The sequence below is a fragment of the Stegostoma tigrinum genome, chromosome 29, assembly GCF_030684315.1.
Source record: "Stegostoma tigrinum isolate sSteTig4 chromosome 29, sSteTig4.hap1, whole genome shotgun sequence".
In the NCBI taxonomy this organism is placed as follows: domain Eukaryota; kingdom Metazoa; phylum Chordata; class Chondrichthyes; order Orectolobiformes; family Stegostomatidae; genus Stegostoma; species Stegostoma tigrinum.
Window position 1 is genome coordinate 32,221,001 of NC_081382.1, and position 13,484 is coordinate 32,234,484.

Genomic DNA, 13,484 nt, shown 5'->3' on the forward strand with positions numbered 1-13,484 from the left:
TTTTCCTTAGCATACAATTTCTGGGTCAAAGGATGTATGTCATACATCCAAACTAAGTAAATATGATACAGTGAAGGGGGTTAATGAAGTTGTTGGGTTCTTTGGTACATTCATAACTGTGCTGATCATAGATATTGACCACTGCGAAATCAACTTGTATGCATTTTTCAATAAAATGAACTCTGATTTTATATTCAAAATTCTCATTAAGTGAACATGAGATGACCTGCATTAATTAAGTTATCTAGAATGATGAATATCTGGTTCATATTCCTTCATCCAGACTTTCACTTCTTCCAGTCCTTCCTGAAATCATCCTTGTCATTCTCTGCATCTCCCAGTGTTTCAAGGAGGCTTCCAAAAATAACGTACAAGATTCCAAATTTAAACCTACCAATGAGGTACACAGGGTTAAAAAGAAACAATTTCACAGTTTTGAAATTAATTTATCCACTGGCCGATTGTTGTTATCCGGTATGTCACATTGGGGATTTTAGTTTTTATTTATTATTGTAAGTACTATACCCCAAATTTAAATGTAGAATAAAGGCAAATCTAGATGAATTTTAATTTATTTTTCATTGAAACAAACTGTTTTAAAAAAGTTGTCGTCATTGTACAGCACTAATTTAAGCAAAGTCCTTTTCTATATCAGTAGCTATGGTGAAATGAACGCCTTGTTACCTGTGAAAGAGTAGACACAGGCTTGGTCTTGTCGTGGGCGTTCTCACGTGTGTGGTCCAGAGCTGCAACAAATGTGAATTGTTGCTGTTTGAAGAGTAAATAGCGTTGTTCCAGATCTCGCAGAGTAGCCTTCAGCTCATTCATACCTTTATAGAAAGCAGTTAAAAAAGGTATTTCTTTGGATCCGATAGAAATTAATGAGCTAGCTCATTTATTGTAAACTTTTTACAGTTTCGGCCGTGTAATAAACACGAACCCGAAAGGGCCATGAACAGCGACACAAAATTCAAGACTTGAACGTTGTAACTGTTTGCTCAGGAATCTCAGGTTTGCGCATAGATTAGAGCCAGAAATTCCCTGCAGAACTCACAACCCTGATTATTTTGTGTTGCTGCTGCAATACAGCGATATTGCCTTTAATAATTTATTCCTTGCACAATATTTAATTCAATCGATATTGGTGACTCCGTGATTTGGTTCACATACAACATGTGGAATGCATCTATGGAGATTAACTACCACCCCATTGGAGTGCAAACATGAAAGTGCTGAATAACAAAAATGTTTACATAATAATACGCCGTATCATTGAATTCAGCTAAAAATCTTACACAGTTGATAATTCAAGATGTGGGGCTCTCGGACATGTAATATTTGTTGTACTATTTAACCAACATTTGCAGTGTTTTTAAACAAATAATCTTGATTAAATATCAGTGAAATACGATAACGTTAATGAAATTTAGGATGTTCTAAATGTATTGATCTGATAACTAATACAATGTAAATGTGCAATGATGCATATACAAGCTGAATGACCGCAGCTATTTTACCAATGACGGTGATCAATAGTGAAACATTTACTTCGTGATAACTTACCTGAAATTTTGAAAAAGTAAGATCTCGGATTATACCAAATCGTTTTTAAATTCGTTGCCCTTTTATGTGTTCCCGATGGACGTTTTTCTCCTAGCCTGGTTAGTTTGTTAACTGGATACAATTTCAGCTAGCGCCATGCTGTACGTAGTGACCATTGTTTAACTTTATTACCTAGCAACTGAACTAAATGCACGTAATTCACGTTAACCTTCACTCACGTATCAAATGTACGTATCACTATTAATCAAGGGGCCTCTTAAAGTGTTACTGGCAGTTAAATTCGATTGTTCAATTGCGTCAATATAAAAAACGAATGTGGTAATAATTTTACTCATTTGATTTTTAATTGTACTCTGAATAAATATCTTTCGTGGCGTTGATGGTGAATTCTTGCTGATGATGATTCCTCCCTGCTCCCTCCTCAAGTATCCTCTTTTGTATTTTATCTTGATAGAGAGCATCGACTTGGATTTTGCTGTCAACTTTCACCATCATTACCCAAAGTAACACCAAATTTGCAAATTCGGACATGAGCTTACAAGACTGCGGAAAGTGAATGGCAGTGAATGTACGGTTCACTTACTTCGGCGTTCACGGTCATTCCTCCATTGAGACCGACAGCAAGTTTGAGAGCTCAGAAAAAAAAAACGCGAAAATCTAGAAGCTGCTGACAATGAATTCAAGCTCTTCCCTACGGTGCACTGTTGAAATTCCCATAGTTTTGCTGTAAAAATCCTGGGGGATAACGAGACACTTTGCTTAACGAGGGGCAACTTGGATGCTAGACATTAGCTTCCTCGGGATGGTCGGCAACTCTATCCCCGTAAAATTCACCATCAACGCTTAAAAAAAAACTTTACTCCAATTGTTCATATTTTCAAATATATCTTTCTAAGGTATTAAAATATGTAGCTATTTCTCAGTGCCCATATTTCGAAACAAAAACAGAAGTTCCTGGAAAAGCTCGGCAGTTCTGGCAGCAACTGTGAAGAAAAATCAGAGTTAGCGTTTTAGGTCCAATGACCTTTCCTCAGAACAGAGCCTATATTTTGAAACCTCATTGTTAGAAGCCTTCCAGTTTAATTTCTGACCATTTAGCCAAAAATACATCACAAACCCATGAGGCTAAATAGTTTATTAATGCAATCAGACTCCCAATTTAAAATATTTCTACAAGGAGTATTAGAAAATCACAATCTTCCATTTGTTTGACCTTGGATCCTAGATTACATAATAAACTATGGATTCAAAATAAGTGGAATAGTGGACGGTGAAGAAAATTACACAAGAATACATTGGGATCATGATCAACAGGGTCAGTGGACTCAGAAATGGAAATTTAATTTAGATAAATGCAAGGTGTTGCATTTAAGTAAAACAGACCAGGGCAGGACTTACAGAGTTAATGGCAGGGCCCTGGGGCGTGTTGTTGAACAGAGAGATCTAAAGGTACAGGTACATAATTCCTTGAGAGTGGTGTTAAAAGGTAGTCAGGGCAGTAAAGAAGGCATTTGGCATGCTTGCCTTCATCGGTGAGAGCATTGAGTGCATGAGTTGGGATGTCCTGTAATGGCTGGACAAGATATTGGTAAGGCCACATTTGGAGTACCATGTACAATTCTAGTCACCCTACCGCAGGAAGGATGTTGTTAAACTGGAAAGACTGCAAAAAAATGGTTTGTAAGGATGTTACCAAGACTGGAGTGTTTGAGTTATAAGAAGAAGCTGGCTAAACTGGGACTTTCTTCTCTGGAGTGTAGGAGATGGAGGAGTGACCCTGTAGAGGTTTATATAATCATGAGGGACACAGACAAGGTAAATAGACAGGTCTTTTCCCCAGGGTAGGGGAATCCAAAACTGGAATGCATAGGTTTAAGGTAAGAGGGGGAAGATTTTTGGGACCCGAGGACCAACGTTTTCACACAGAGGGTGGTGCATGTATGGATCGAATTGGCAGAGGAAGTAGTAAAGTATAGAGTGGTAAAGAATATAGTTACAACATTTAAAAGACATTTGGATACATGGATAGAGAAGGTTTACAGCAATATGAGCTAAATGCTGGCAAATGGGACTAGTTCAGTTTAGGAAACCTGGTCAGCATGGATGAGTTGGGTTAAAGGGTCTATTTCTGTGCTGAATGATTCTATGATTTTTTATACTACAAAAGTATTCATGTGTATCAATGGTTTGAAGAATTGTCAGGGTTCTATAAAATAAGTGAGTCAGTCAAGTTAAAACCCAGCCAGTGAAATAGAAAATTACTTCCAATGAGCGTAAATGTTTTTTAAAAATTCTTGCAGTTAGATAATAATGGATGATCATTTGTCCTCCAAAGATGATTAGTTTACTTTGTTTGTAGTATTCCTGCAATAGCACTATCAACATACAAAGCCTGTTTCCATCTCTGTAACATTGCCTGACTCCATCTTGACTTCTACTCACTTGCTATTGAAATCCTCAGTCTTGTTTTTTTCACTCTGGACTTGATTGATCAAACCCACCCTGACCAGATTTGCACATTCCACATCTGAGGTCATCCAAACTCTGATGTCATGTCCTTATTTCACGAAGTCCTGTTCACTCATTGCCTTTGTACCTGATGATCCACACTGGCCCTTCGTTTGGCAAAGCATCAATTTTAAAATTTTCGTCCTTATTTTCAAAGCATTCCAGGACCATGCCCCTCCCCTTCTGCATCCCTGTAATATTCTCCAGCCCCACAAGTCTGTAAGGTATCTGATACTTCTGTAATTCTAGCCTCCTGAACAGCCTGAATTTTAACTGCAGCACTGTTGGCAATGATGCATTCTGTTGCCAAGATCAAAGGTCTGGCCTCGTCTCCCTCCTTCTATATGCTCTACTTGAAACTTATCTTTTTGTGTACACATTTTGTCCAAATATTGCCTTATGCCCTCTCCTTGTATCAAATTTTATCTTGTAACATGATAACAAAGTGTGGAGCTGGATGAACACAGCAGGCCAAGCAGCATCTTAGGAGCACAAAAGCTGACGTTTTGGGCCTAGAATGAAGGGTCGAGGCACGAAACATCAGCTTTTGTGCTCCTAAGATGCTGCTTGGCCTGCTGTGTTCATGCAGCTCCACACTTCGTTATCTCGGATTTTCCAGCATCTGCAGTTCCCATTATCTCTTTATCTTGTAACATCATCTGTATTGCCTTAGGATGTTCTGTGTTAAACGCACTAAGTAAATACAAGTCATTGTGTTGTTTTGGTGAACTGAGAAATGGGACAAAATAATAGAGTAATGATTGGCCATTTTATATTTCTGACATGATATGCAATGCAGATGACATCAAGCATTAACACAAAATGACTTGCACACCAATATTAATCAATGCTCCTAACCATAAAAGCAAAGAAAACAGTATGTCATATTAATGCTATTATTTCTTTTTTTGTTTAAGCTCCTTCTCCTTTCTTCTGAAACACCAATTTTCACCAGTTCAGCATTTGATTGGGCAGCAGCAGCTATGCCAGGGTACATTCTTCATGTATCAAATGAGTTCTGTCATCTTCTCCACCAATGCTCACATCTGTATGTTACAGCAAGGATCGTTGATCAATGATTAGTGAAGGAAATCTGTTTGCTTGTTTGCTAATATTGATAACCTTCCCCTTGCATTGGGTCAAAATGCCTGAATTGCTGATCCTTATTAGTTAACAAAGTGACTTTTATACACTCGACCTCTACCCACAAGTGTTTTAAGTTCACAAAAAAGCTATGCTTAGTCTTTAGCTGCCTACAACATGTGGTATATCTTTCATCACAACTGTGGCTTGATTCTTGGTATTATATTACTTTGTGGTAGAAATATTTTAACAGTGTGTTGTAATTCTTAGCTGAGTTTTCAAATTCTTCCATGTGTTTCTCGCTACCAACTCTGAAGATGGATATCAATTTGAAAAACGAAAGGCTTGATCAAAGAACACTTTCCGAGGTCTGCTGGCATTTGCCAGTAGCAGAGCAGTAACCTCACCCACCATCACACCATTTGACAAAGCCATTAGCTACATGGATACAGTTTCGCAACAGCTTCCTGGAAAATGGCCATTGGAATGGAGACGCTGCGAAGACGCTGCTACTGTCAAATGCTGACTTGCCTTGCCACCACTTCACCATTGCTTCAGGAGGATTTTCCTGTCCAATCATTGGGGCTTGCTTAGCTCCGACCCAAACAAAACAACCCTGCCAAACCTGAGAAGGTACCTTAACATGCCTTAGGTTTTTCTGGCTGAGTCAGCAACTTCCACTTTCAGTGGTGTCATTGTCAAGGCTGCAGAGCCGGTGATTACCTGACTGAATTGGCATGGTGAAATACCTACCCACCTTCCCCAATTGGTCAACTCCCCAAATAAAAAAAATCCTTCTCTTCTTAGAAATGTCTCCCTTGTTTTGTATTCCTTTAACTTTATAAAGTTATTGGGCGATCTAATTGAGGTGTCTAAAATGATAAAAGACTTTGATGAACATGGATACAGAAAAACTATTTCCTCTGATGGGAGAGTCAGAACAAGGGGACACCATCTTAAAATTAGAACTCGTCCTTTCAGAAGTGAAATCGGAGAGCACTTTTTTTCACCAAGGGTACTGGAGATATGACCCGCATTTCTTCAAAAGGCTATAAATTCTGGGGGAATTCAGTCCAGGTCTGAGGCATTCAATTCGAGCGACCCTACCCTATGCAGGAAATCCAGGTACGACCATCGCAAGGTTCTTAGAGATGCCAAAAGACAATACTGAAATCAGCTTGAGACCCAGACCATCCACACCGACACCCATTGTTTGTTGTAAGGCTTACATGACATAATGGCCTACACGGCAAAGTCGAAAGAATCATGGGCAACAATACATCCTTTCCCAATGAGCTCAACGTATTCTATGCTCACATTAAACAGAAGGTCAGTCTATCAATGTCAGCTGTCCCAATAGCCTCAGATACACTTGTACCCATGGTCATCACCACAGACGTTAGATTGGCCTTCTTCAGAATGAACCCATCGAAAGTGATTGTACCGGATGGAGTCCTGACCATGCGCTCAGATCCTGTGTGGACCAACTGGCGGGAGTATTCAAAGACATCTTTAATCTTTGCCTACTTCAATCTAAAGTCCTTACATGGTTCAAAAAGACCACCATCATCCAAAGAAAAATCATGCAGCAAGCCTCAATTATGACAGCCCAGTGGCTCTGCCCTCGATAATTATGAAGTACTTTGAGAGGTTAGTCATGGTTCACGTCAGTTCTAGACTTCCAGGTGGCCTTGATCCTTTGCAATTCACCTACCAGCAGAACAGATGCATGGAAGATGCCATTTCCCTGGCCCTACACTCATACCTGGAACATCTGGATAATAAGGAAACCTATAGCAGGATCCTATTTATTGGCTGCAGCTCCACCTTCAACACCATAATTTCAAAGAAAGTCATCTCCAAACTCTGAAACCTAGGTCTCAGCTCCTCCCTCTGTAAATGGACATTCAACTTCCTGACCAATAGGCCGCAATCAGTAAAAATTGGCCATGACACCTCCTCCATGAAATTCTCAACAGCAGTGCCCATAAGGTCGCATATTCAATCCCCTGCTGTACACCTTATACACGCATGACTGTCTGTCCAAATTCCACTCCAACACAATTTGCAAGTTTGCTGACGACACCACTGTTGTAGGTCAAATCTCAAACAATCACGAGACAGAGTACAGGAAAGAGAAGGAGTACTTAAAGGCATGGTGTAAAGACAACAATCACTTCATCAACATCAGCAAAATGAAGGAGCTAGTCATTGACTCCAGAAAGCAGAATGGAGGCCACAACCCCATCTGCATCAATGGTGCTGAGGTGGAGATGACTGAAAGCGTCAAGTTCCTGGGAGTGATGATCACCAACAATCTGTCTTGGTCCAATCGAGTCGACGTGATGGTCGGGAAAGCACAAGAATGCCTCTTCTTCTTCAGGAGGCAAAGGAAATTCAGCATGTCCACAAAGACTCTTACCAATTTTCATAGATGCAACAAAGAAAGCATCCTGTTGCATCACAGCATGGTATGGCAACTGCTCTTCCCAAGACTGCAAGAAACTACAGAGTCACGAGCACAGCCCAGTAATCATGCAAACCAGCCTTCCATCCATTGACTCCATCTATACTTCCTGTTGCCTTGGGAAAGCAACCAACATAATCAAAGATCCCCTCCCACCCAGGCTATACTCTATTCCTCCCATTGAATACACATACAAACAGATTCAAGAACAACTACTTCTGTGCTGCTGTCACACTGCATTTTGCACTATTTTCTGCTACCTGATGCACTTTTAGGGTACAATCTGCCATTAAATCACGCAAAACAACACTTTTCACCATATCTCGGTACATATGACAACAATAAATCAAATCAAATCAAATTGAAACTTTCAAGACTGAGATTGATTCATTTTTGTTAGTTAAGGGTATTAAGGGAAATGAATCAAAAGTAGATCAATAGCACTGAAATACATATCAGCCATGATCTAACTGAATGTTGGGCAGCAACAACAGCCTGAACTACTGTCTCTTTTTTAATGTGTTAATTATAACTTTCTAATTTCCTTCCATTAATTGTCAATGGAACATAGGATTTCATTCCTACCCAAAGTAACAAATGCCATAGAAACCCAAACTCTTTTTCTCTGGATCTACCAAACAACTTGTGGTGGTTTAACCTGAGGGAATTTTCATTACTCTACACCATAAACCAGTCAACTGAGATAACCAATCCCCACACACAAATAAATGAGTACTGTTTGTATGTATCACATAATTTATATCATATTTTGAAGGAGAGTTGCATTTATTTCATGGAAAAAAAAACAAAGAACTGGAAATCTGAAACAAAAACAGAAAGTGCTAGAGAATTGCTGGAGAGTTAGTATTTATTTTCTCTGCGCAGATGTTGCCCGACTTGTTGAGTTTCCCCAGCAATTTCTGTTTTTGTTGCATTTGTTTATAACAATCCCTGTCAGAGGGCTGAACAGCACCATCTGGTGGGCCCATGCTATTTTCAGCAAAAGTTTGCTTGGTTTTGTAATGTGTAACGCAATGATTTATTTCTTCAAGGTGTTTCTCCCAGCTAACCTTTAACCTGATTTAAGTCTATTTGAACACAGCAGAAGCCTGACATGGGATAAGCGTTAATTTATTGCAGAAGTAGACAATGAAGGATATGCACATAAAAACATGGGAATAAATTAGGCCATATAACCCTTTGAGGCTAAAACCCTGTTCTGAAGAAGCATCACTAGACTCAAAATGTTAACTGTTTTCTCTCCACAGATGCTGTTAGTCTTGCTGAGTTTCTTCAGCAGTTTCTGTTTTTGTTTGTTTCAGATCTCCAGCATCTGCACTTCTTTGTGTTATATTAACCCTTTGAGCCTCTTCTACCTCAGTGTATCTCAGAGCTTAGATCAGCATTAAGGGTGGCAACAGAGGACCTGGCACATTCCCTACCGTTACCATCATTCCAGGACCGACCTGGTAGACTAATTTTTCTTCTTTTGTCCAGTCTCTCTCATTTGTGATTCTGCTGATGCTGTATACATTTTAACAATTTCTGATCTCCTGGCCCTGGCTATTTCTTCTTCACTTTAGCTATCCAATTCCTCTACACCTTAATTCTCCACTCAGACAGTTTGAGGGATATCTGCTTCTTCCCTTGAGCAGAGGCCAAAACAGTCCTCATCCATCAATATCCTTCTCCAGAGACAGTAGGAACTGCTGATGTTGGAGAATCTGCGATAACAAGGTGTAGAGTTGGATGAACACAGCAGGCCAAGCAGCAGCAGAGTAGCAGGAAAGCTGACATTTCGGGTTTAGACCCTACTTCAGAAATGGGGGAGGGTAAGGGGATTCTGAAATAAATAGGGAGAGAGTGGGAGGCGGATAGAAGATGGATAGAGGAGAAGATAGGTGGAAAGAGGACAGACAAGTCAAAGAGTTGGGGATGGAGCCAGTAAAGGTGAGTATAGGTGGGGAGTTAGGAAGGGGATAGGTCAGTCCAGGGAGGGCGGACAGGTCAATGGAGTGAGATGAGGCGAGTAGGTAGGAGATGGGGGTGGGCGCTTGAGATGGGAGGAGGGTATAGGTAGGAGGAAGGACGGTTGGGGAGGCAGGGACAAGCTGGGCTGGTTTTGGGATGCGGTAGGGGGAGGGGAGATTTTGAAGCTTGTGAAGTCCACATTGATACCATTGGGCTGCAGGGTTCCCAAGCGGAATATGACTTGCTGTTCCTGAAACCTTCGGGTGGCATCATTGTGGCACTGCAGGAGGTCCAGGATGGACATATCTTCTGAGGAATAGAAGAGGGAGTTGAAATGGTTTGCGACTGGAATGGAGTGAGGCCCCAAGAAAACTTTCCACATCAAGCAGATGTTCACCTGCACATCTGCCAACATGGTATACTGTATCCGCTGTTCCCGATGTGGCCTTCTCTACATCGGGGAAACCAAGCGGAGGCTTGGGGGCCGCTTTGCAGAACACCTACGCTTGGTTCGCTTTAAACAACTGCACCTCCCAGTCGCAAATCATTTCAACTCCCCCTCCCGTTCCTCAGATGAGATGTCCATCCTGGGCGTCCTGCAGTGCCACAATGATGCCACCTGAAGGTTGCAGGAACAGCACCTCATATTCCACTTGGAAATCCTGCAGCCCAATGGTATAAATGTGGACCGCACAAGCTTCAAAATCTCCCCTCCCACTACTGCATACCAAAACCAGGCCACTTGTCTCTGCCTCCCTAATCTGTCCTTCCTACCTATACTCTCCTCCTACCTCAAGCTCACCCCCGTTTCCTACCTACTAACCTCATTCCGCCCCCTGTCCATCCTCCCTGGACTGACCTATCCCCTTCCTAACTCCCCACCTACACTCATCTTTACTGGCTCCATCCCCCCATCTTTGACCTTTTGGTCTCCTCCCCACCTATCTTCTCCTCTACCCATCTTCTATCTGCCTCCCCCTCTCTCCCTATTTATTTCAGAATTCCCTTCCCCTCCCCAATTTCTGAAGAAGGGTCCTCTGATGCTGCTTGGCCTGTTGTGTACATCCAGCTCTGCACCTTGTTATCTCAGTATTCTTCCCCATTTGGTTGAGCCTTTCATTCCTTTTTATTTCATTTCTTCTCTAACTTGTCTCACATCCTCCAAATAAATGGTGTTGTCATGGGTAGCTCCATACACCTATTATGGTTGTCTTTTTGATGCATGTAGAACATTCTTTGTTCTAATGCTACTCAAGGATCCTCAAAAAATTTTGCTGCTGAGCTTGCTGAGTTTCTCTAGCACTTGTTTCTATTACAATATCTTTTGCTCCAGAATTTGGCTGCGACAAAATTCGGTATGTCCATTCTAGAAAACAGCTTTTTCCCCATTCTGAGCTTCCTCAATGAATTATTTTCTACCTAATGTCAAAGCATTTAACGTCATCATTCCCTTCATTGGAATTTCTTTTTGTCTGAACCTGTCCCTTTCCGTGAAAAGGGTTGTTGCTGCCGAAGACACCTCCCAGAATTTGGATGCATTGAGTGATCAGGAAGGAGGGACATTAAAAGTAATTGGAGACATCAACATTAAACAAGAATAAAAATTAATGATAATATTAAAACTCCAAAATAAAAATAACTTTTGAAAAAAAAGTCATTACATCTTTAGAAGAAGACTCCCCAGGTCAGCTGGAGTATTCCAGTCAGCAACAACTCGGTATCCATAGCAACGAACAACGGTTTGCGCACATTGAATTAGACAATCTTCCATAAATCCTGAAGTCAATGAATTATTGACTTTTTATCCGTTGTTTTTATCCGTTCGTTTGTCTTCACAGGTTGTCGGTGTAAATTAAGTTTGAACACAAGACATTGACCCTAGTTGTGTTTCGTTTCCTTGGTTACGGGGCCTTCCAAATCTGGCGTCCGCGCGAAGGAAAACAAACTTCGACTGTCCGGAAAACAGCGAAAACGGAGAACTCGCACCGCCTCGGAAGCCCCTGATGGAAGGATCCCGTCTTCGGACGGAAATTTAAAATAATCAGATTTCGAAGAAATGGACGCGACCAAAAAGCCGCTTCGGATTTCCCCAGAACTCGGGGTCTACGCGGAGAAACATGGAATATTTCAGATTCTGCAGGTGAACAGCGTCAGAATGTGTCATTTATTATTTTTAGGTCATTATATGCTTTTATTTGCCTTCTGTTAAAATGTTTCCCTTGTTTTGTTCGGGAAAGTTGGTTTTGTAGTGAAGATCAAGAACCGTCGATTTCAAGTCTGATTCCTTTTTAGTTTAGTTCTATTTTTATTTGAGTCTGTTCTGAAAATAAAGTAACTGACTGTTTGAATGGATCGGCGAACTGCGCTTCTGTTTTGATCACTAATCTCATTCGTTTAACCACTGTAGACATTTTTCAGGACGGATCACTGACTGTTGCAGAGTCTAGTGTTCCTTCGCACTTCAAATGCTAAAAGTAGGAAGGTAGAGGAAAGCTCATTTAGAAAGTAAGGAGGCATTGGATTCAGGGAAATTTGTCTGGATACAAAACTGGCCGTCCAGTAGAAGACAGAGGGTGGTAGTAGATGGAAAGTACTCAGCCTGGAGCTCGTGAACAGTAGTGTTCCCCAGAGATCTGTTCTGGGACTTCTACTCTTTGTGATCTTTATAAATGACTTGGATGAGGAAGTCGAAGGGTGGGTTAGCAAGTTTGCAGATGACACGAAGGTTGGTGGAGTTGTGGACAGCGTGGAGGAATGTTGTAGGTTGCAGCAGGACATTGACAGGATGCAGAGCTGGGCAAAGAAGTGGCAGATGGAGTTCAAGTGTGAAGTGATTCATTTTGTAAGGTCGAATTTGAATGCAGAATACAGCGTTAATGGCAGGATTCTCGGCAGTGTGGAAGAATAGAGACATCTTGGGGTCCACGTCCATAGATCACTCAAAATTGCTACCCAAGTTGATAGGATTGTAAAGAAGGTGTATGGTGTGTTGGCTTTCATTGGCAGGGGAATTGAGTTTAAGAACTGCGAGGTTATGCTGCAGCCCTATAAACCTCTGGTTAGACCACACTTGGAATATTGTGTTCAGTTCTGGTCACCTCATTATAGGAAAGATGTGGAAGCTTTAGAGAGGATGCAGAGGAGATTTACCAGGATGCTGCCTAGACTGGAAGGCAGGTCTTATGAAGAAAGGTTGAGGAAGCTAGGGCTTTTTAATTTGGAGCACAGAAGGATGAGGGATGACTTGATAGAGGTGTACAAGATGATGAGAGGCATAGATAGAGTGCATAGTCAGAGATGCTCCCAGGGCAGAAATAACAATGATGTGGGGGCATATTTTTGAGGTGATTGGAGGAAGGTACAGGGGAGATGTCAGAGATAGGTTCTTTACACAGAGAGTGGTGGTCGTGTGGAATGCGCTACTGGCAGTGATAGTGGTGTAAAGTTAAGAAACTTTTAAGCAACTCTTGGATAGGCACTTGAAGGATAGTAAAATGTAGGGTATGCAGGGTAATTTGATCTTAGTAGGATAAGTTGGCACGACATCGTGGGCCAAAGGGCCTGCACTGTGCTGTACTGTTCTATGTTCTATTATTTTCTGCAGATTGCTTATGAAACTAAAATTTACAAACCCGGCCATTTTGAGAAAACAGCATTGCCAATAACAGTTTCTGACTCAACCTATCAACTTCTAATCCTCAACCTAACCATTAACTCCCAACCCCAATCGCTCACTTCCAATTCACATCCTAACCATTGTCTCTCACACTTCAACCTTGCAACAAACTCTCAACCTTAATTCTGACCATTAGTTCCTTTGTGATCCTTTGCTAGTAATTTCCAATCCCAATAATTAACTATAAATTGCAATTATTAATAAAGTGATATAGAT

General features: G+C 41.1%; 2 protein-coding genes across 5 annotated transcripts in view; one reads left to right on the forward strand and one right to left on the reverse strand.

Moving 5' to 3' along the window:
• The window catches only part of spaca9 (sperm acrosome associated 9), a 40,493-nt gene extending 38,307 nt beyond the window's left edge, over positions 1 to 2,186 (reverse strand). The window contains exons 1-2 of one of the 2 annotated variants that reach the window (XM_048558453.2): positions 2,147 to 2,186; positions 685 to 830 (exon numbers count right to left, since the gene is read on the reverse strand). In XM_048558453.2, the coding sequence (XP_048414410.2) occupies positions 685 to 828 (144 nt within the window). In that variant the 5' untranslated portion in view covers positions 829 to 830; positions 2,147 to 2,186. Of the gene's footprint in view, positions 1 to 684; positions 831 to 1,563; positions 1,703 to 2,146 lie in introns of those variants that run through there. The other variant, XM_048558454.2, reaches the window with a different exon arrangement.
• Positions 2,187 to 11,275: 9,089 nt separating this feature from the next.
• Positions 11,276 to 13,484, forward strand: part of ak8 (adenylate kinase 8) — a 192,329-nt gene continuing 190,120 nt past the window's right edge. The window contains exons 1-2 of one of the 3 annotated variants that reach the window (XM_048558472.2): positions 11,276 to 11,331; positions 11,431 to 11,732. In XM_048558472.2, the coding sequence (XP_048414429.1) occupies positions 11,649 to 11,732 (84 nt within the window). In that variant the 5' untranslated portion in view covers positions 11,276 to 11,331; positions 11,431 to 11,648. Of the gene's footprint in view, positions 11,733 to 13,484 lie in introns of all 3 variants that reach the window. The other 2 variants (XM_048558473.1, XR_007250209.2) reach the window with 2 other exon arrangements.